The sequence below is a fragment of the Muntiacus reevesi genome, chromosome 3, assembly GCF_963930625.1.
Source record: "Muntiacus reevesi chromosome 3, mMunRee1.1, whole genome shotgun sequence".
NCBI classification, from domain to species: Eukaryota; Metazoa; Chordata; class Mammalia; order Artiodactyla; family Cervidae; genus Muntiacus; species Muntiacus reevesi.
In genome coordinates this window covers 66266552-66289851 of record NC_089251.1, presented here as the reverse complement: position 1 = coordinate 66289851, position 23300 = coordinate 66266552, and the positions used below count along the sequence as shown (strand labels likewise).

At 41.4% G+C, this 23300-nt stretch overlaps 2 protein-coding genes across 3 annotated transcripts in view; one reads left to right on the top strand and one right to left on the bottom strand.

Annotated features, from left to right (window-relative positions):
* Positions 1–629: 629 nt before the first annotated feature.
* LOC136164390 (synapsin-1-like) lies at positions 630–4448 on the bottom strand. The gene is made up of 2 exons (XM_065929292.1): positions 3912–4448; positions 630–3011 (listed from the first exon to the last, which is right to left on the bottom strand). Exons 1-2 carry the CDS (start codon positions 4446–4448, stop codon positions 2904–2906), a joined length of 645 nt encoding a protein of 214 aa, XP_065785364.1. The 3' UTR covers positions 630–2903.
* Positions 3683–23300, top strand: part of SPTBN1 (spectrin beta, non-erythrocytic 1) — a 200366-nt gene continuing 180748 nt past the window's right edge. Inside the window, exon 1 of one of the 2 annotated variants that reach the window (XM_065929289.1) lies at positions 3683–3873. The gene's annotated coding sequence lies outside the window, so the exon portion shown is untranslated. Of the gene's footprint in view, positions 3874–4453; positions 4572–23300 lie in introns of those variants that run through there. The other variant, XM_065929290.1, reaches the window with a different exon arrangement.

Below are 23300 nucleotides of genomic sequence, written 5' to 3'. Positions count from 1 at the left end.
TAACAGAAAATTTTGAAGATCCTATATAGAAAGCTGAGACTATCCTGACCATGTTATAAATATTATTTCTAAAGTTTATATTACCATATAGTCAGATTAATCATCATACACATATTGTACTTGTTTATTGATCATACCCCCTTCTACAACGGAAGCTCCATGAAGGCAGTGATTTTTTTACTCTTTTGCCCATTGCTCTATTTCACAGCCTAGAACAGATTAAGGCATACATATTTCTTGAATAAATGAAAGAATGAATTATTTTACTGAGCAATAAATGTGCTATTGGTGCTCAGAAACTATTCATTCGTGGTAATGATACTTTAAACATGTAAGTCTGTAGGTTTCCCCAGTGCAAAATAAATATGTGTAAATCACCAGATGGAACATTTCTAATATGAGGAGACTTCCCAGACTAGTTCAGCATTAAAAGGAAGTCAAGTTTAAAAATATTAGAAATGAAAAGAATTTATTCAAGTTTTCAAAACGTGTCCTCATTTTAAAATTTTAGCATGTTAATCAGTACAATAAAAGATGGGCTTTCTTTTTCTAAATTTTTATTGTGGTAAAATATATACAACTTAAAATTTATAATCTTAATAATTTTTTGTTATTTTAAAATATTGTCCGTATTCTCTACATTATACAATATATCTTAGTAGCTTATTTTATACATGATAGTTTGTAGGTATACAGGTATTAATTGGGCTAATATAATCAAGTAAATAAAGTACCATTTCCTCTTTTCTAAATAAAACAAGTGGTGGCAGACATCACTATTGTTCATCAATCTTTGATTTTAGTTGTAGTCACCTAACAAAGCAAGTCATGTGAAATGCAAGTGAAGAAAACTTTGTGCCATTTCTGGGCAGAAGTATTTCTGATATGAAGGTACCATAGCATCTAAGTATTCCAGAATGCTGAGCTGACATTTGGAAGATAGCTTCCTCAGAGAGTTTCTTGGAACCACAGTTGACTGTGTATAAGCAATCAAGTTTTTGTTGATTTGTAACTAGCATATTATACTGAGATTTGGGAACTGGTGTTACAGCTTCATAACCTAGTCTATAGTGACTAATAAGTAGGTTGACAAGATTTCCGCCTACATTGCAAATGGAAAATTAAAGTATATATATCTGTAAAAAAAATTTGAAATAAAGTGTTATCTCCAACTTTATTGGAGACAAATCATGCCTGGAGACAAAGCCATATATACTCAAAAGGTTTTGAAAACGGAGAGTAGGAAGTTACAGAGAGGACACTGATGAGTTTTAGGTTCCTTTAAATCAACTTTGATTCTACTGTGAGGGAAAACTTCAGCAAAGCTACATCTGAGATACTTAAGAATAATCCTTTTGAGTACCTTTATTATTGCCTAAATGGTTTTTCTTTTTCTCGGTTCTGTCCTTCTACAGAGATATGTGCCTTCTTCAATGCCCTCTCCAGATTGACTTTTTTGGGGATGGGGGACATGTTAATTTTTCCTGGTCAGTGATACCCTGGGCTCTCCTGGGTGATGCTTTTTTTTTCCCCCCACCAAAGGGTAAGAATTTGAAATTGCTAGTCAGGTACTCACAGTGAAACTCTGAATCCTTGTCTTTCACATTTTTTGAATACTTGCTGCCACTTTACTGGAGTACCTTGCTAAAGATATGCGTGGCTTCCCTTTCTGAAGGAAAAATTTTAAAAGTAAGGGGGAGTAGACTGGGGTAGGGCAGGTGACTCATCCATCAAATGAAGATTTATTCGAATACTGTTATCTGTGATAAAGGAAACAGTTAAGAGTCACAATTTCAGAATAACACTGAAAGAATTTAAACAGACATTTCTCAGTACTGCCATTGTTTTCTTTGGTATTTCATTAACATTGTGGTGGGGGAGGGGCTAGGGACTCTGGCACAAAATAAGTGAAAGGGAAACAACTTTTATTTCTAGTCGGATTTCACCTTACCTAATAAGGGCAGCCACAAATATGTTGATTCTGTTCAATTCAACAAATATTTTTTGAGTACCTTTTAAATGCCTACTATGTACAAACAATGGACAAAGAAACCTGCCCTTTGAGAGTTCACCTGACTGTGGTGATCAGCCTTGTGAGAAAAATTTTAAATTATTTGCCTTCCTCAATTTTTTTCATACAGTTCAAATATACACTTTGGTCAAACATTCAAACATATGGTGAAGGCCTGAAAGGAAGTATCATCTTCACTTTGCTGGGCTGATTTGGTTTAGTTTTATTTTTAAATATTCATTAAAACTACATACAAAAATATAGAAGCATGAGATAGAAGCATGATCGCAAATCAGTGGACCTGGTTGATTTATAGATCTCTCATGGTCTATTATTATTGTTATTATTTATTAAAAAAATTTTGTTTTAATTTAGGGTTTGAGGGTCATATCTTCAAGAGAAAAGCCTTAGGGCTTTAAAAACAAACAACGGAGAAAGGCCTCTTCCCTCTGAAGGCTTACACTGCCGCCTTGGGCACTTACAGAGCAGGCAGAAAAGTCAGTTTCTCGACTGTTTTCTGAAGAGCGTTTCTATTTGTGGTCCTGGTGATGACACCATCTTTTCTCCTCAACAGCGGCGGTTCCAGAATTTCTACATAGCCTGAGGGACTGACAGGGTGAGCAAGCTGGTTGAGAACCGGCTCGCACACTCGCCGAATCTGGAGGAAACGGTCGGCGTCCGTCGCCCGGTGTGTGGGTAGGGGAAGTCAGCCCTCCCGCCGTCGCGGGGTCGCCAGTGCACCGGGGACGCCCCCACTCTCCGGGAGCGGCTCGGGAGGGGCACCCGAACCAGGCTAAAGTGGGCGTTGGGCGTTAGGCCAGGGAGGCAAGAGTCGCACGAACCACTTGTGGGGTCTATTACAGCTACCGCGAGGGAAAGGGTGAAAAGTCACTCATGAAGGACGAAGATCTTGACTTCGCCGAGCAACAACCGCCCTCCTTCCATCACCCAGGTTCCGCGCCGAGAGGTCACCGTCGCTCTTCATTAGGCCGGGCAGAACCTACAAGGCATCACCACCTAGATCTAAAACTAAACCAACCAAACGGACTTTCCAAAGCCTCCCTCCACACGCTCTCTCCATCGCGTTCCAAACGCTAACGTCGCGGGCAAAAAGAGGCTGCATGAGTCACGTAGAAAATTAGGCTGCCCCTTTCCATGGCGATAATCGAATTAGCCTCAAATGAAACGTGAAATTGGACCTCGCCGGCTGTGGGGACAAAGCCCCCACCGTCCCTTGGCTCGGAGAGCGCGGCGGCTGTGCCCACCCTGCCCAGGCCAGCCCTGGCCAGTCCCGGCGGCAGAGGACAAGGTCGGCGCTGGGCCAGGGCAGAGCCTCCGCGGGGAGAGCGTGGACGCGCCCGAGGTCCGGGTCGCGCGCGGAACAAGCTCCGGGTGGGCGGCTGCGGGGCTCTGGACGAGCGGGGAGGCCGGGCGCTAGCGAGCCACCGAAGAGGGAGGAGCGCAGGGGCGGGGTGGAGGGTGTGCGGAGAGAGCGTGTGAGCGCGCGTCTGTGCGCGCGCCCGGCGCCCGCCCGTCCGCGTCCGCGCGCTCCTCTCCCCGCCCCTCGCCCCCTCCCTGCAGCTCCCTCCCCTCCTCCCCCCGCCCCGCGCTCCAGCCCAGCCCCCGGAATCCGTGCAGCTGTTGCCGTGCAGGCTGCGGATTCCTCCAGTCCCTCCCTCGGCCGCCTCTCCGCCCGGAGCGAGCGCGCAGCCCCGCGCAGCAGCGCCCACCGGTCCCGTCCTGTGAGCCCCGGCCCCAGCCGCGGACAGCCCCGCGGAGTCGCCTCCCGGCCCACCCGCCCGGCCGCCGAGGAGCGGGAGGAGGACGGGACCCCGGCGCCCCCACCCCCCTATCCGCGGGAGGTAGGTAGGGGGCCGGAGGCTGGAAGATGCCAACTCACTGGGGCTGCCTCCCGGGCTGGCTTCGGGGCGGCGGGAGGAGGGGCGCGGGCCCAGGCCAGGAGGACGCCGCTGCCCCGCCGCTGTCCTGCGCCCGGGGAGCGGCGTGGGGGCAGGGAAGCTGCAGAACCCGGGCGGGGGCGGCGCGGGGACACGGGTCCCCAGTGCTTCTGAGTACGCGGGCGGTGCGGGGCGGGGGTCGGCTGGCTTCGCAGTGAGGCGGCTGCACAGCCGCGGTGCGCACCGCGGCCGCCCAGCCTCATCACCGGACGCATCGGGGCCGATTCCTCGTTCTTCCCTCCGCCGCCTCTTCCCTCCAGCGGGGGGCCGCTGCGCGGGGGTGGTTGCGGAGTGGGCAGTCGCAAGGATATATTTTCAGGTGCCCTCGCTCTAGCCCCGGCTGGTGGCGAGCGGAGGCGGCGTTGACAGGGCCGGGCTCTGAGCGTAACGGTACGGGGGATGCGGCCAGGCGTGGTCCCGGCTGCGCCGCGCTGCAGCTGAACCGGAGGCGGCGGCCCGGCGCCCCCACTCCCGCCCATCCTCGCTCCCGCCCCCCGCCCTCCCTGCGGTCCCTGCTCTCCCAGGGCTGGGCGGGAGCCGCCTCGGGGCGCGGAGCTGCCGCTGCGCCCGCCCTTCAGCTCCTGCCACCCTCTCTTCAACAGGTTTGTGCCAACGCAGGGACCCTCCGGGCCTGACTTTGGGGAGATGGGCTGGAAGCCCCTCTGGTCATCAGCCCTCACACCACGCCCGCGGCCCTCGTTTGCGAGGAGCCTTCCCTTTGTTTTTGTGATAGGAAAGATGCCTAGTGCCTGCCATCAGATAGGGGTGGGGGGTGGGGGAGGAGTGTTGTGGGGCTCGGTACACAAGATGTGCCCGTTATTTTTCCAGTCAAAAGCCGGGCGAGATAGTGAGTGAGGAGAGGGCGAGTGTGGGGGGTGCTTCGGCGGAGGAGGAAGATGGATTCGGTAGGGTTTATCTGGACGGGGATGTGATTTTTTGGCAAGATGGATGGCTCCCGTTGCCTTCGCCGTGATGCAGCACAATGCCGCAGGATCGCAGCCTCCCCTGCTTCTCGCTGGCGGGGCTTGGCACGGCCACTGGGCGCCTGCAGCCCCCGCCCGGCCCCACCCAGGCCCAGGGCTGCCCTTGGCTGAGACCCGGAGCCGCTTCTACCTTGTCATGCTGCTTCAGCTGGATGGGGCGTCAGAAGGACCAGGTCACCTAGCTGTGAGGGGGGAGGTTCTCTGGGGGTGACCCCCGGCTGCCTCGCCTGTCGGCCGTTCTGGGATGAAGGGGTGTCCCGCAGTGCTAATGCGGGGCAGAGGGAGTCGGGCTGCGGCTGCGGACCGGAATCTAATCTCTAACCGAGGGACCTGAGCCACCGTAGGGAGGGGCTGCGGGAGGACCCGGCCCAGCGGTGTGCGGAGGCCATGGTGCAGTCTGTATTGGGAGTCGCAGCGTCTTTTTGTGGATCACCTGTAATCCGTAAACCACAACCCAACTCTCCATCAATTTCATCATATGTGGAAAGTTGATGTTTATTAATTGAAGCGTTACATCTACGGCATTACAGTACCTCTGTCTTTGATCAACACTGAATATGAATTTTTCCTATAGGAAACCATTTTTTGAAATGAAACAATTGATATATATTTTAGTTCATATGTCCCTGAGATATTTAAAAAAAATATTAAGATGCAGTAGATTGTTTTAAAAGGAATTTACATACGCTTTTGACGGATGGTAAATGATTTCTTTAACCTGTATTTGCTTTGATTTAGTCGTTTGCTTTTTCAGTATTCAAATACAATGACATATTTGGATTCTTTATTAAGGATTTAGTAAATGAGTGTTATGATTGATGGTAAATTGGTGTTCAGGTTGGTTTTGATAGACGGGTTAAGTCTCCCGTCATGAATAATGGGACTGTGGTAGTAACTGACTGCGTTTGTTTGTTTATATGTATGTGTATTTTTATACACACTTTTTTTTTTTTTGCAGATGGGGAGCGGGTGGAGAAGGGCAGACCACCAAGGCCTATGTGGCTGTATCTGGTTAGAAGGAGACGTTCCAGCGTCCTTGTCTATTTAGTCTGGGGTGGTACACAAGGAATTTCCCTTCTAAATGCCACTTCTGCAGTTCAGTGTGGGATGGCCAATGGGATACATTTCACATTGCACCCCCAGGCTGTTCTAGAATGTAGAGGTGAAAAGGGAATTTCAGTATGCTAACTGGAAGGGACGATCGGTGTTTCAAAGCAAGGGTGTGTCTGCTTTTATTTTTTAGATCTCTAATTATTCCAGATTAATGGCATTTGATTTTCTGTAGATTGGCCACAGAAGTAGAATCTACTGCAGATTGTGTGGTTTTTATGCCTCATTTTGAGTTTCAGTAATAGAAGCCCATTAAAATATAGAACTTTTTAGATTTGGGCTTCATTGTTATGCTGGTTGTATAAAATCACGTTGCATTGAAATGTTTGGGAGTATTGTTTCCATGGATTATCCAAACATTTTGGATTTACTATGTTGTAAGAATATATCCTGTGTCGATGTCACTAGAGGTTTAGCTGTTCTGACTTAACCAGGTGCAGAATTCCGTTAGGTCAAGCTCTTTGCAGCTCTGTTGGCTCTGGTCTGACCAGAACCTTCATCAGAGAGAATGAGAAGCATCAGGCCAGTGAGGAAAATGTTGTCCCTTGATCGTCTCCTGCTGTGCAGGCTTTCAGTAAAGAGCATCCCTTGGATGAGAGTAGTAACAACTGTCTGTGATGTTGTTGGAGCAGGGGACAAGACCTGGCTCCCCTTGTGACAGACACATCCTTAGCAGAGACTTGCCAGTGGCAGAGTTTCCCTGGAAGAGTATTGGAGTGGTTATTTTGTCTTGGCTGTACGAGCGTATGACTTTTCATGTAGAAGCGCTATTTTGAGATGGAAGGATTTCAAGTACTACTAAACAAACATAGACATGACAAGTGGAAATTATTTGATATTTTTATTGAAATAGTAAACTTTTCATTTTAAAAGCATACTCTTATAATTTTAAAGCCCAACATATATATTTTTTACATGCAGTGATGTGATGCTCCATAATTATGTTGTTCTCGCCACCACTATCTGCATTATAATCAAGGCTTAATTAATGCTCTGTGAATATCGTTTATGGTTGTCCTGGTTTCTTCTATTGAGACTGTTGGGAATGTAAACCATTATTCCATAAGAAAAGAGCTAATGCCTAGGCTGGAAGAGCTACTTCTTTAGATCTGTGGAGGTGAGTAAAATCTCTCCTGGAGTTCTCTTGTAAATTTCCAGTCTTTGCTGTTTTCCCGAAGCACCTTTTCTTTGCAAAAGACCTAGTTAAGCATTCTTGATTTTTCTGATAACAGGTGTCTTGTATCCAAGTTTTTATAGTGTAGGAATAATGTCATCAGTCTCTATTTTGGGGGCAGAATTAAACTACCTCTACTCTTATATTTATATTTTTAAACATCACCAGAGAAGGCATTTTCATGATGTCTCGCTGTCATCCTGACGTTCAGCACAGGATCATCTACGAAGTGGGAGCTTGTTGTGTATGCAAATTCTTAGAGGCCCAGTCCTCCCAAACAGCATTTGCATTTTAACATGACCCCTAAGTGATTTGTATGCACATTAAATCAAAAAACCGCTCTATACCTTCAGCTAAGGGACCTCCATATCAAAAGTTTCCTTCTAGTATCTTACTTTTGTTTTTTGCTGAAGTATCAGCACATTTCCCCCCTTGCATCATTAAGAAATTGATGCACATACTATATTTAATACTGAAATACTTTTTAAAGTTCTTCTGTAACTTTTAGGTGGAAGAGTTCTATTTATTATGTTTATTTAGACTAGTCAATTTCTTTAGATTCTTTTCTAAAACACCTCTGAAGTTGAAAAAACAATCTTCCCCTCCTTCTCCAGAAGATGGTGTTAGCTTTGAGACAGCAAAACTGGAGTCCAGGAAGCGAGACCCCTGAGCTCTACCTCTGGCATCTTGTTTTTTCTCATCAGCTGTTTTTCCTGGTATGTTCAATATCCTGACCCTCTGGCCCATTTTTTCCCCCTTATAGTTGTGTTTTATTAAGTGATTTGTATATACAGAATAATGCTCATAGAAGATGTTACTGAATCACAAACCAGTGAACACACAGGCAGTCACCACCTGGTTCAAGAAGAAGAAACTGTCATACATTCAGAGTCACCCTTGTAACCCTCTATCATCCCATCTGAAATAACCACAGCCCTGAATTTTGTGTTTATCATTCCCTTGATCTTCTTTATGGGCTATCCTTTTTAAAATTCTTATTTATTTTTGTACATTTCTGAACTTTATATTATATAAATGAAATTATGCTTTATGTATTCTGTGACTTGTCCTTTTAGATTAACATTCCTGAGACTCATTCATTTTGTTGCTGTAGTTCATTCATTTTCACTGCTGTGTAGTATTCCATCATGACTTATTTATTCTTTCTACTGTAGGTGGAAGTTTGGATTGATTCTAATTTGTTTTTTTCCCCTTTTATAAAAGGATGGCTATGAATGGGTCCTCTGCATGTCTCTTATTTAGTATGTAGGGGTACGTGCATATGCACACAAACATGTTATTTTTCTCTCCTTCTCAGGAATGAAATTTGCCAAATCATAGGGTATGTGCATCACCAGCCTTACTAGATAATGCCAAACCTTACTAGATAATGCCAAGCCTTACTAGATAATGCCAGAGTGATTGTACTGATTACATTCCTACTAGAAGTGTACAGCTGTTACAGTTCTACTGCCTTGTTGAGTAAGAATCAGTTTCTGAACCCAATGCCCTGTTGCTATGATGGAGGACCCTGCCCACCCTGAGCCAGGCTGAGGAGGTCACAGGGCAGCCGGGAGGCGGGCTGGACGCCTTGTGACAGTCGCCAGCCTCAAAACAACCTGGCTCTTACAGAAGAGCAGGTTTGGACACTGGTGTTAGGGTACAGGAAGTTCCCACGATGGAATTTTCCAACAAGTACTTTCCTTTTGCATACAATAAAGTCTTCAACCTGAAAAAAAAAAAAGAATATACTCTGTATGTGTAGAAGATAAAATCTTTTACTGACCAGGTGTATGACCTCAGCAAGCAATTAATCCTTCTGGTCTCAGATCTACATTTATAAAATGAAAAACTTAGGTGAAACCATGAAGGAATGAAGTGCTAGTTGCTCAGTTGTGTCCTATTTGTGACCCCATGGACTGTAGCCCGCCAGGCTCCTCTGCACATGGGACTCTTCAGGCAAAAATATTGGAGTGGGTTGCCTTTCCTTTCTCCAGGGAATCTTCCATAGTGAAGGTTAAATTCTGCCACAAGGGCACCACGCTCTGTGTCCCTGGCAGGCGTAGAAAATCAGTCAGGGCACTCTTTCCACAGAGCTGATCTAGAGCCCCAGAAACTCTCCACACAGTGTTTGAATCAGGAACTACCTGCTGATCGTATCTGCTACTTAGTTTTTAAGATCCTGTACATCTAAAATTCTGTGATGATAGTTGAGTAACACAACACTTCAGCCATATTCAAAACACATGGAACAGAAGGAAACTAGAAACAGGGAGATGGGAACAAGGTGATGGTGGGAGCCCAGAGGTTAAGGGAGCAAGTGATGGTGGAGGCTGAGAGGAGGAGGGAAGGGCTGGGAGAAAGGTCGTGAAGACCGGATCCTTTGCTGACTCTTTGTAGGGTGACTGGATGGGAGTGGACCTGAGTGGATGAGAGCTAAAATAAAGAGTTGAGATTTGAATAATGACAAAGAACATGGTCATCATCATGATGAGAGAAATAGACAAGTGAAGGGCATGAGTGGATATCTCATTGGGAAGGAAATCAGGTTTGTCTTTAATCATGTTGAATTCGAGGTTCTGGAAGAACTCTTAGTGGCGGTAATGTTTGAGAAGTTGAAGGAGACAGGTCAGGACTAGAGTGACTGGGAAGAGGCTGTTGGATGCAGGGGTCCCAACCTTTAGGCCCTGGAATTCCTCCATCAGACCCCTCCATGCCCTGACCCTGGGCAAGCTGCATTGACCTGTCTTCAGGCCCCAGTATCTTCATCTGCAAAGTGGTAGCATTGTGTTTCTGTCACAAAGGACTAAGGAAGTTGAGTGGAATAATCCAGTGCCCATCACAGTACATTTTAATTGTCATAAAATGTGGACGTTTTGCTTAGCTTGTGTCACCTTTATGCTTCCTTTCAAATAAGTAGTTTAATTTATTCAGAAAAGATACATGCCCATAACAATACCATCTTGCAGCTAAATAATACTAAGTTTAGTCTATATTAAACTTGTCCCTATGTCTAAATTATAGGAAAGGCAAACCTGCTTACTCCTTATTTTTAATAAACAAGAAAACACTGAAACCCTAGTGCTTAGGGAAAGGATAGGAACATAGTTTATAAAAGAAGGTAGCAACGAAGCCAATAACTGTATGCAGTTGTTCAAACTCAGCAGTAATATGAAATATTAACTAGAACAGTTAATTTTTCACTTAAATTGGTAGATAGGTAATGCTCTCTGGGGTGCTGTGAGATTGGACCTCTGCATCACCTGTTGGAAGAATATTTGGATTAATACAATTGTTAATACATTGATAAGATACATGTATTTATATATATATATAACAAAAAACATAAATGTTTATACCATTTGGACTGAAATTCCCCTTGTAGTTCTGTAATCTAAAGAAAGAATTAAAAATAAGGACAGATTTTTAAACAAGAATTTTCTTAGCAATATTAATACTGAAAAAGCAAATGTGTCATAGTCAAATATATTATGGAGCAGTACATAGGATGGAATTCAATGTATTGCTTAAAAATAATTGTTTGTTAGAGTCTTACTGAAAAGGGCAAATGCTAACAATATAATATTCAGTGGAAATATCTCTATGCAAAGCTGTATAATATGCTGTAACTCCTATTTTGTTATATTAAATAAAAGCCTGGAAGGAAATACATGGAAATGTTAATGGTTTGCTTTGGATGGTAGGTTGATGGGTGATTTCCTCTCTTGTATGAAAGGAAATTCCTATGACTTAATGTTTCTCATTTGGAGTTTTAAAATATTTTACAAATGAGAGTGCAATCAATGATAGACAACCATGAGGATCATTTTTTCCACTGCCAAAAAATCAATCAACCCTTTAATTTTAAAAAAAAGAAAAGAAAAAAGTAAGCCTGGCCAGTTATAGATTATTGTTAGGGAATAGTTTAAGATTCCAAAGAATTGTCTTATCTGTCTTCTGCTGTTATGTGGAGCAGTGAGAGAACATCAGCATGTATAAGTCACCCTCTGAAGTGTGAGTTTGAGAGGGCTAAAACATTCAGATATACTGGAAGGCTAGCTTGACTTCACAGTCTGCATCAATTTAAAGAGTGGGGAAGACCAGGTTTCTCTTATTATGTCCAAACTGCACAGTTGCTAGAAAAGAGCAGTGGAATTCTGTGACATATTTGTTCTCACTTGTAGAAGCCCAAATACTACTGCTGGAGCTAATTTTGTAACCATTATACCATCAGGTTTCATTGGAATTGATCAGAAATGCAGAAAAAATTCCAAGTGAAAATGTTCAAATAAATATGACTTCAGATTTAGATTTTCTTCCAATTAATGGTTTCTCGACATTTTGGGAATATTCAGGCTAAGAGTAGGAGGAATAAATTTTAATACTATCCTTTTTTTTATGAAAAGAGATTTTTATATAATGTTATATGTGATATTTATGTATGCATATAATGATATCTTTTTGTCTGTGTGTCACATAAATGAGAAAGAGATGTGTGTGATTGAAAAATCTCAGCCATAAAGGGAGACAAAGGACTATTTTAAGACTGTTTAAGTGGGGAATTTTATCGAGATAGTGGTTTGAAGGTGAATCCCAGAAATGAGTCACTTTGTCCTTAGCCGGTGAGGGAAATGTTTGAGAGGAAATAATATTATTAACATTTTCTGTTTTATGGTCCAAGCCCTCAACCGTATTAGTACTTTGTAAAATGTAGCTTAGAAAAATGAACTTAGTTTACTTTCAGGAATTTTGTAATTTTTCCACCTTGAACTTTAAATGGTTGGTTGAGGAGGGTTTCAGGTGAAGTGTGCTTTGAGATATGAAAGTAAGATGTTATAATTTCAAGATTGCTTTAACATTGGCCCATGTACATAGGCATCATAGTTCCATTCTTTTTGAACTCCAGACAGTACAAGTAAACACCCAAATGGTTTTAGAACCATTTGGCATCTCTGCTTTAGAATCTGGAGTGCCTTGCTGGTTCTGATCTTTTAACATATTAACATGAAGCCATTAGCTAGACAATAAAATCTGTATCAGACTATAACTACAATTTTTTTTTTAACCCAGCAGATGAACTAGGAAATTTAGAATGATATATAATTAGAATTCATTCTTTTGAAGTGTGTATGTTCAGTGTTTAATTGGTATAATTAAATATGTCTCTGCTTAGTGAGTTCATTAGCCTAACAGTGGTTATCTCTGGGTATGGGATTGTGGAGGAATTTTTATTTCATCTCTCCATATTTTGGAAAATACTTAGCAATAAACTTTTGGCCTTTGTCAAGAACATCCTGACACTTCCTGTAACAAACCTCATTTTAGCTGGATAAAGACTAATGAGTGAAATAATTAATCGGCTAAATATACCCTATGTGTTTCTACTGGGGCTTTCAGAAATGCAGCATTCATAGTACTGAAGGTGTAAAGAATGCTGAAGTTTTGAAAAGATTTTTCCATTCCTCATTTAAACATGTAGTTTGTTAGAGCCTTGCCATTTCCGTAGAGTGTGGGAAAAGATGTCGAAACTGGGCCACAGGGGAGGCTGATAGGAGCATCCTCTGTGTGGAGGCCAAGCCTTTGGTTCTGGATGAAATTTTCTTGTTGTTTTCCTACCCTCTTGGGTGGCTGTCAGGGATAATTTTTGTCCAGGTATGTTTGCTTCAATGCCAAATCTAAATATTCATGGGCTACACATTTTTCTGGAATGTTCTTCACCAGCTACACAGAGACTTTGAGGTGGGACAATGCATATTTTTATTGCGCTCTAGGGCTTTTTCCCAAAGGGGAAGGAAAACCTAGATTCTTCTTGAAGACAATTCTTATTTATTTTTCTCTGTGATGTTTAAACATTTTCCTTTGTATTTTTTAACCTGTAGCATGGCAGTGCTCTGATAGTACAATTGTCTTAAAAGTTAAAATATTCATTTTTTCCACCTTTTTAGAATCCTTGAATTTTCGACAGTGTCTGCTAATTTATACAGTATGCATAGTTTTTTTCTGAATAATTTATGAAGAATATATACTTTCAAAAAATGTAAATTAGCATAAATCATCACAAAATAAAAATTTTTTAAATGTCAGGGACTTCCCTGGTGGTCCAGTGGTTAGGAATCCGCCTTGCAGTGTGGGGACATGGGTTCAGTCCATGATGGGGGAACTAAGATTCCAGATGCCATGAAGCAGCTCAGCCATTGTGCCACAACTTCTGAGCCCCGGTGGCACAACTAGAGAATCCCTGGGTGGTAACAAAATGCGGTAACAGTCTTTGTGTTGCAGTGAAGATCCATGTGCCACAGCGAAGACCTTTGCCATTGTTGTTCAGTCACTCAGTCATGTCCGACTCTGCGACCCCATGGACTGCAGCAGGCTAGACTTCCCTGTCCTTCACCATCTCCTGGAACTTGCTCCAACTCATGTTCGTTGAGTTAGTGATGCCATCCAACCATCTCATCCTCTCTTCTCCCCTTTTCCTCCTGTCCTCAATCTTTCCCAGCATCAGGGTCTTTTCTAATGAGTCAGCTCTTCTCATCAGGTGGCCACAGTGTTGGAACTTCAGCTTCAGCATCAGTCCTTCCAATGTATATTCAGGACTGATTTCCTTCAGGATTTGACTGGTTTGATCTCCTTGCTGTCCAAGGGACTCTCAAGAGTCTTCTTTAACACCACAGTTTAAAAGCATCAATTCTTTGGTGCTCAGCTTTCTTTATGGTCCAACTCTAACATCCATACATGACTACTGGAAAAATCATAGCTTTGACTGGACAGACATTTGTTGGTGAAGTGATATATCTGCTTTTTAATATGCTGTCTAGGTTGGTCATAACTTTTCTTCCAAGGAGCAAACATCTTAATTTCATGGCTGCAGTCACCATCTGCAGCTGTTTTGGAGCCCAAGAAATAACGTCTGTCACTGTTTCCCCATCTATTTGCCATGAAGTAATGGGACTGGATGCCATGATCTTGTTTTTTGAATGTTGAGTTTTAAGCCAGCTTTTTCACTCTGCTCTTTCACTTTCATCAAGAGGCTGTTTAGTTCCTCTTTACTTTCTGCCATAAGGGTAGTGTCATCTGCATATGTGAGGTTATTGGTATTTCTTCTGGAAATCTTGATTCCAGCTTGTGCTTCATTCAGCCCGACATTTCTCATGATGTACTCTGCATGTAAGTTAAATAAGCAGGGTGACAACATACAGCCTTGATGTACTCCTTTCCCAGTTTGGAACCAGTCCATTGTTCCATGTCCGGTTCTAACTGTTGCTTCTTGACCTGCATACAGGTTTTTCAGGAGCAGGTCAGTTGGTTTGGTATTCCCATCTCTTTAAGAATTTTCCACAGTTTGTTGTAATCCACACAGTCAAAGGCTTTAGCATAGTCCGTGAAGCAGAAGTAGATGGTTTTCTGGAACTCTCTTGCTAAGACCTAATGCAGCCCAATAAATAAATATTTTTTAAAATTTAAAAATAATATTTATTAGCAAAATAATAAATATTATAGAGCATATGGAAAATAAACAAATACAAAAAAGAAAATTAAAGTTACCGACTCCATTTGGTGACCCCAGAAACATGCAGTTATCATTTTGATGTTTGTCTTTTAAACCCCTTTTCCCTCTGTACATATTTGTTCATCTCATAAATTAGGATCAATTCTCAGATCTTAAGCTCAATAAGTGAAGTTTTCACAGTCTAAATCATCCCTTGATGTTTATTACCCTTCCAGTTTGTACACAAAGCATGACAGGACATAATATCTTATTATTATTATTCATATTTAAAACTGTGACTTATGGATACTGTCGGTTTCCCTGAGTTGTTTTAGTGGTGTAGGTGTTAAGGAAAACGGCAAAGATTTAGAGAACCCCAAATGTGCTATTATAGATACTTCCTTTAAAAATTGTTTTACAGTGGAAAAGTACCAGAAATTAAGTTCTCATTAGGTAATGTGTGCTTTCTGTTTTGTTTTGAGAGGAATTCCCATCAGAGTTGCATGAATTCCCTTGAGCGAGATCCCTCTGCTTCAGACAACATCTGGTTTTATTTCTGTCTTCAGATTTCAGAGCCTGAAACAGCTACCCTAGAAAGTGTCGTGGATGGGATGGAGGTGGTTATGATAACCTTGGTTTTAAATGTAATAAATTTTACAGGGCTGGGTTTGGTGGTAACTGTTGAACGAATACAGTAGGGCTCCGCTTTCCTAGGGTCTTTCTGTTAGCTGAACTCTGAGAATTCTGTCTTTGGGTCCAGGATCTATTTTTAGGAGAAAAGGCAGTATTGCATACTTGATTCTGCAGACCTGTTCCTTAAGTCGTGGGGCAGCCGACCGATGGAAATGATGCGGGTGACTCACTGGTGCTTCTCTGTTGCCTTAATTTTAGTAGTTGGCCTCTTTCTGAAGAAGGTGGTAAAATGATTTCTTCATGTGCTGAGGGAATGAGGGTGTGGAAAGAGTGGAGAAATGCCCTTTCATTGGAAGAGAAGGAAAGCCTTTGCCGTCAATTTCTGTAAGGTTCCTTATGGTTCTCACTTGGGTTGGTTGGCCCCAAGGAAAATTTGCAAATGACCTTCTTCCTGTGTTTATACACTAAAGCCAGTGGTAGCTCCTTGTGCAATTTAGAGGGGAGATCTGAGCTGGGCCCAAGGATGGATGGAGTGGGGCTGGGTAGATGGATGGAGCAAGTTTGGGTGATGGAACTCAGATACACTGTGTGGACTTAACTCTCTCCAAATGAGGAATTCTTTAGAAATTCCCAATCTCTTTGAGGGTGGCCAAATGCTTGATGGTAATGTGCCTGGGCCGACCGAAGCGTGGAGCTGGGAGGGATCTCTGCTGACCTACAGGCAGCTACAGATGTTGAGTCTTGACACGAGGGGAGGCATTGAGCCGAGACAGCGCCCAGAGTCTGGCCCTGGTACCCCAGGTGAGGGAGAGCAGGAGGCTGGAATGTAGCGTTATCTGGCCCTCTGACTGGGTGAGCACACCGCACACTGTTCTGGAAGGTGAGTGGTCAGAGGTGTCAGTCGGGTGACTTCTCTGAAAGGGGTCTGGTCCTTCTCACAGTGAGGTTGACAGCTCTGCAGCCAGCTGTCCTTAAATACCCATCTTATCTCCCGGGGTGGAGTCCAGGAAGCACCCTGAGCCTGGAGCAGAGACATTCGTGTGCCATTTGAGCAGAGGAGAAACCAGGGCACACTTTGTGTTTTATTCTCTCTTTTATTTAAGGTGGGTTTTGTGTGAGTGTGTGTGTGTGTGTGTGTGTGCTGGTTTTACATCGGCATCTGCTGCTAAAAGAGTTCCGGAGTTTCCCTGACAATCAGGATGATTTCTTATTGTCAAAGGATTGTTTTCCTTTGGAAGTATGTGTGTGTTCTGACAGTAAGAACATCAGCTTTCATCCTAGTTCTAAAAATCACCTCTGATTCAGAAAGGATGAAAGTTTAATTAGAGAACAGGCTAATTTATTGTCTTGTTCTTGAGGAAGACTGTTTCTTGTCTGTCAGTTGAGTTTTATATATATTTATATACATATATTTATAAATATATATTTCCAGCTCTGAAGGATGATTTTGCTAGTATACATTTACATGAATATTTTAATCTAAATTATAGTATATATTTCCTTTGGACTACACCCTTGTTGAAATGAACTTGTTCCCATGAAATAAATGTATCTTTAGTGGGTCATGCTTGAGAACTGCTTCACAGTCTTCTCAACTTTTGAAGTTAAGTAGTTATTTCATGTAGAGCGTGTGTCGATAGCTGGCCTATCACTGGAATGCCGTGCAGCTGTGCAGAGCATAAGGATCAAATGTGCTAATTAAATATTTTCTTTTTTTTTTTTTTAGCAAGAATGGAATGTAACAGCGTGTGGTTAACCATTCCAGCTTGTTTTTGAAGAGGACTTTTTTTTTTGGCCAAATATTAACAATTAGTACACTGACTTAGAGGATGTAATGCTATGTTAAACCATTCTTTTCATGGAGGTAATGGGACTCATTAAATACTGAGATTATCCTTTAAAATACACTCTGATTAGTAATCTGCCTCAAAATGTAGGCAGTGGCGGCATGCCTGGGGTCTAACATCTGTAGTCAGGGTTTGAACTTGCTTTTATCCTACTGTATCTATTCTCCTCCTTGGCTGGTGTGTACTCAGCCTTCCTCAGAGCACTGTCACCCAGCATTTCCTCCCAGTTTGAATAATATTCTGATACATCTTTTGGGAACCCATGTGAATTAGATCATTTGGATTAAGATGCATCCACACAGATGGTGGTCTGATTTTTTTTTTTGTCAGACATTGTGCAAAGTGAACGGATGGGAATAAATGGCAGGTTGGTTGTGTAATGTGGCAGCATCTTACTTAGTGTGTCTTTAAAGATAAGTGGGGTGAGATTTCAGCAAAACTGTGCATAAAAAGTTGGAATGTGTTGGAGAACTGCCAATATTGGGAGCAAGCCGTGTGACGAGCAGTGATGCAGCTTTGTCCTGTTTTAAAATAGCCACCATTTAACAAAATATCTTGAAACTTGTCATTTCACTTGAGCAAATAAGTGAAACAGAGGTGGTGGCTTTCATCTTTCATTTAGCAAGGTTTATTTTTACTGATTTATCTTTTTGTTCCAGTAATCTTAAATCTTATGATGATATGAAGGAAAATATTTCTGTGTAACATCAAATCTTGAGTGGTTTTCCCTGGACTAATGAGACCTCATGTGGAGCATTCTCTACCCCACCTATTCCACTCAATGCAAAATATGCAATCTTTGTGGTTTGAATGAAAATTGGGACCCTGAGGTTTTAAAGTTTTTTTTTTAAAGTTTATGAAAAAAAAACTCCTATATTTTATATATCTGATAATCATTTGGGTATGAATTATTGATGGTTGGATGCTAAAACATTATAGAAGTAAAGCAAAAGGCATTGGTTACTGTCCTGCAAAATTTTATTTTTTCTTTGCTTACTCACTTTTTGACTTTGTTCATTGGCCATTTGTCTGCAGTACTTGATTCTTGTGTGTATTGATGTACCCTGTAACTGTAGCCTTTCAATTTTTTATTTTTTTTTATTGAAAGTCTTGTTTTTTTAAGTCAACCTGATAAAAACAGGGTGGGTGTGGGGCGGAGATGTGCAGTCTTGGCTGTGCAGATCGTTTGGAGCCTGATGGTGACATGAACAGCACATGGGGGAGCTGAGGGGACCGGATGAAGGCAGGGGGTTGCCCGTGTGGATAATCTAAACAACCTATCAGTTTGGGTTCTATGAAGATGAAATTTTCTGAAATACAGTATTTGGATTACTGAGTGAAAATAAAAATGGAGGATTTAGATGTTAAATATAATATGAAAACAGTGAATGAACTTTATCTTAAAGGGCTTATATACAAACCAAGTTCTTAGTAGGAATTTTCTAAAAGTTTGTACGAACAGATATCTTAATTTTTCTCTAATTTAAAATCCATTAGAAATCTGGACTTAGAACTAATTGCAATAATTTTATAGCTTTTTAGGGGACCGTGCAAATGGCTTTGTTTCTTTTACATTGCCATCTTCAGATTTATATTTTGAATTTTGCTTTACCACTTTTATTATCTTACATATATTTCAGAGGCTTCTCCTTGTATAGAGACATCATTTCTGGCTCTATGTAGGTGCCTCATACAGAGGCAGATACTTAATAATTCTTAGGCGTTTGGTTAGTAGAGTTAGCATTACTTTTCTAGGTGTGTTTCAGAACCTTTGAAGAACATTTTTTTTGTTTTTTACAACATGAAAAAGTTTTGTAGAAATTGTGGAGATACTTCTTAGAAGTATTGATCTTTTTCATTCTTAAATGACAAATTAATTCTCTATGTGATATGGTTGACATATTGGAAAATTTATGATTTCTAAATTTTTTAAATTATGTTTTTTCATTTCCCTCCTTTTATACATTGTGTCTTTTAAAACATGCCCTTGAATAGCCATCCTGGTAAGTTGAGTTCAGAAGGTGTGAAATGTGAGCCAGAGCCAGCAGCCTTCCCTTTTTACTTACACCGTAGTCCGATCTGCTTGTGAGACTCCATTTTGGGTTGTTTTCATTTCAAATCATTCCTTTAATATGGCATAAGAGTTCAGTCATTCCCTGTAAATAGTGAAAAGCAAGAAAAAGGAAAATATTTGAATATCCCTTTTCTGGGTTATGGTCTAAATTAGAAAATCATTCATTTCAATTTTATACATGCATATTACATTTTATCTCTCTCTGTATGCCTTGTATTGTCAGAACTTATAAGACTAGGAACAAATAAGGTTAGCATTTAAAGTATTCCAGACATAAAAATTTACAAGAATTTGCTTATGTATGTTGGGAGATGCACAGAACAGACCCATGGTTTTAATTGATTCTTTGTGCCCTGTGAAGGCAGGTGGAAACATTACAGACATCTGCTGTAGATGGCAGTGGGGTGGACAGGTGAGGACCACATGGAGGTTCATACCAGGGGTAGGTGGAGCAGTGAGTTGGTTTATGAAATGCTAGCTGCGTTAGATGTTTCCACAGCTGTTGTCAGCTAGCTGAAAATAAATTGAACTTGTTGAAATGGGAAGAATTTGGCTGTCTCAATAGGCTTAGATAAAATACTGCTTCAGATGCCTATAAAAATGTCTATTGTAACATTATTTTATTAGAAAAAAATGGTGATAACCCAAATGTCTGTCATTGGTAAATTAGAGGAAGGAACATTATGGAGACAGTACAGTATAGTGGTTTAGAGTGCTCAGAGGCTGCCTGGGTCTGGGTCCCAGCTCTACCATGGATTCACTTTGTGACCTTGGGCAAGTCGTTAACCATACTGTCTCAGTTTCCTCATCTGTAAGGTGGGGTCAGTTGTCGTACAGACCTTGGAGAGTTACTGTGAGGATTAAATGCGTTAATATAAGTGATTAGTCTAATACCTGGCAAATAAGTAGCTATTAGTTTTTATTAGACTGATGAAAAATACTGTTATTGAAAACGTCCTAATAACATGGAAAAGTTTTTAAAATAAGGGGAAAAAAGCAGAACACGGGATCATATAAATGATGTGATTTCAACTATACAGAAAAACAAAGAAAAAAAGGAAAAGAGATAAGAAAAATGCAAATATTAATTTTGAGGGGAGAGTGATAGGATTACTTGTGATTTTTGCTTTTGTGTCAGTGCTTTTCTGTATTTTCCAGTGTTCTACAGTGAGTACATCTTACTTTTATAATTTGAAAAAATAAACTTTTTTTAAGAAGTGCCCGTTATCCTTTGTAAGTGATTAGTATGTTGATTATAAGAACATCCTGTTTATTCTTTAAAAGCTCAAGGTCTTTCATTTGGAAGTTTGCCTTTTTGATTCTATAATACTTTCACATTCTTACAAGGTACTTTAGAGTAATGACACTCCAAACTATTTTTTTTTTAAGTTTCCTCATTTAGATATTTCTACTAATTCAGACTAACAGTATAACAAAAAGAATATAGACACCTATAGTTATATAAATACCATTTATTAGTGATATGATCTTAAGCAAATTAATAGAGTTTTGGTTTTCTCATGTGAAAGGGAGATGATGTGAAAAGTTACGTACCAACTATCACAGAATCAAGATTAAAAGCAGTAGTCTGTACACTTTGTTTCTGAGTCTGGCACAGTATAGGCACTGGGTGAGTGATGTTACTGCTCTCACTCCCACCTGTGCCAACAAACTAAACTGCAGGCAAGCTAAACTTGGCCACTTCAGTTTAGCCCATGCCATGGTATTTAGTTTTAGCTCACTGATCTTTTGTTCTTGACTTAAGATTCTGTAGACCAAAGTGGCCTTCTTAAAGATGCATTCTTGTTCTATCTGTCTTGTATCTATCTACCTTCCCATCCTTCAAATATTTCTATCTCTATATGTATCTTGTCTCTTAAGTCAACTCATTGATTTAAGAAAGTCCACCCACCACCTCCCCAACAAAGTGTATTAAGCAAGTTAACTAGTGCTGCAGTAACAAACATCTCCAAAATTTCAGTGACAGAGAGGTGCACTCCTCATTCATAGTCTGTGCCCATCACAGGATGGCAGGGGGATCTCCCCCATTTTTTCCTCCCTCAAGAACTCTGATTGATGGGTCCATGTGAGTTAGTAGCCAGAACTAGTCACATGACCTTGCCCAGGTGCAGGGGGTGCAAGGCAAGTGTAATATGGGTACCTATGTGACCAGAAAGAGAAGAGATTGGGTATGTGTGGGCATTAAAAGTTTCTGACCAATCATAGATGATAGTGTAGGTGAGTGAAGAGTGAGTGAAGTCGCTCAGTCGTGTCTGACTCTTTGCGAGTCCATGGACTGTAGCCCGCCAGACTCCTCCGTCCATGGGATTCTCCAGGTAAGAATACTGGAGTGGGTTGCCATTTCCTTCTCCAGGGAATCTTCCCAACCCAGGGATCGAACCCAGGTCTCCCGCATTGCAGGCAGGTGCTTTAACCTGTGAGCCACCAGGGAAGCCCGATATTGTAGGTAGTATGATCTAATTCGGCATTCCTTCTCAAGTTCTTCGGAGTACTAGTTTTGCAGTATGTTAACATGTTATTTAAAAAGAGAATGCCAGGCGAAGCAGACTGTAATGGGTTTCTTTAGTAAAGAACTTCTCAGAGCCTTTATAAATAGGCATTGTAGAAAGAAGAATGATGTATGTTTCCCAGACTTTGCTGACTTTGGAATTCTTTTTTCTTTTTTTTCATAACTTCTCTTAGACTAGGGTTTCATAGGATATGCTTTGGGATGCTCTAGTCTAGTCTGTTCTCCTACAAAGCAAAGCTATTAGAATCATGTTTTAATTATTACATATACTGAGAAGAAGCTTTGTTTTTATCGTTTGCTAGAAGAGTTGATTATTTGAAGAGTCTGGTTTCTGCTATTATGAATCAAATCACAGGCAGTGTTGTTTTAAAATTTTAGTCATTATTGATTACATGCCTGTGTTGAATCTGTAAGTGTTTGTTTTCATTTAGTTGCTTTTGTGTTCTAAACTTACCATTGAAAAGAGAAAGGTAAACAAACCACGACCACACATCTTTGTGGTGATAAAAGCCTAAATTGGTTTGAGCAGATGGCCTAAACATATATAACTGTTCCATTGGTTTCTGCATTTTTCTTCATTCTTTCTGACTTTCCATTACAAATTTTCTAGAAGTTTCAACACTACTGAAATGAGGGCTCTGATGATAAGCAGAGAGACAGTTCTTGTCAAGAGGTATTACTTATTTCTCTACCAGAAGGCTTTGGTCTAGTTTAAACATAATGCTTGTTGCCAGGGATTTTATGCCTGCATATGTAACAAATCTCAACATGCAAGTTTTCACTGAAATGTAAACTTCATGTGGTAAAACTTTGGGTGAGAAGTTCTTCTCCTGTTTCATAACTATGTATGAGTAGAACTTTATCACTACGTCCCCAGATCGTTGAGCTTATGGGTTATTTTAAGTGATGAATTCAGTTTCTGTGAAAAATCATGTGAAATACAGGCTGAAAATTCAGTTTTCATTTTCTGTTTTTTTTTTTTTTTTTTTTTCTTTTGTGAGTGACAAGATGTGAAGGGCCATTGCTGTTACGTGACAGAAAACACACTTTTAACTCTATCAGTTGAATCAACAGCCCCCGCCCCGCCCCTTTCCCACTGCTGTTAGAATCAGGACCTGACCGGTGTATGTGCCTCCTGAAGGTGACTTGTGAGGATTTGAGGCAGGAGAAAAAAAAAACTTCTTTGGAGCCATGATTCCTCGTTTTGTCCTTTTTGTTGATTTTACTGTCATTGTAGAAAAAGCATTCATGACCCGTCACAAAAATAAACATTGGAAACCATTTTTCACATGGCCTGGGGCTGACCGGAGTCAAACTTAATATATCAGGGAGTACGATAGACATGAGAACACAGTTGTTTACCAAAGGGCTGCTCCCGGGCCACGTCACAGGACTGTCATCTCTTAAGGTCTTTAAGGTGTTTGACCCCCTCCGATGCTTGTGTTGGCTTTCCGCAAAGAGAACTTTGGTTTAAGTCTGCTTTTAAGAGAGGAG

Bases quoted from the DNA above. Each gene is read 5' to 3' on its own strand.
- LOC136164390 (XM_065929292.1), bottom strand. From the start codon at position 4,448: ATGGGCGGGAGTGGGGGCGCCGGGCCGCCGCCTCCGGTTCAGCTGCAG. The intron at 3,012-3,911 runs GTGAGTTGGCAT...GATGCCTTGTAG, and splicing joins CAGCCCGGGAGGCAGCCCCA to GTTCTGCCCGGCCTAATGAA.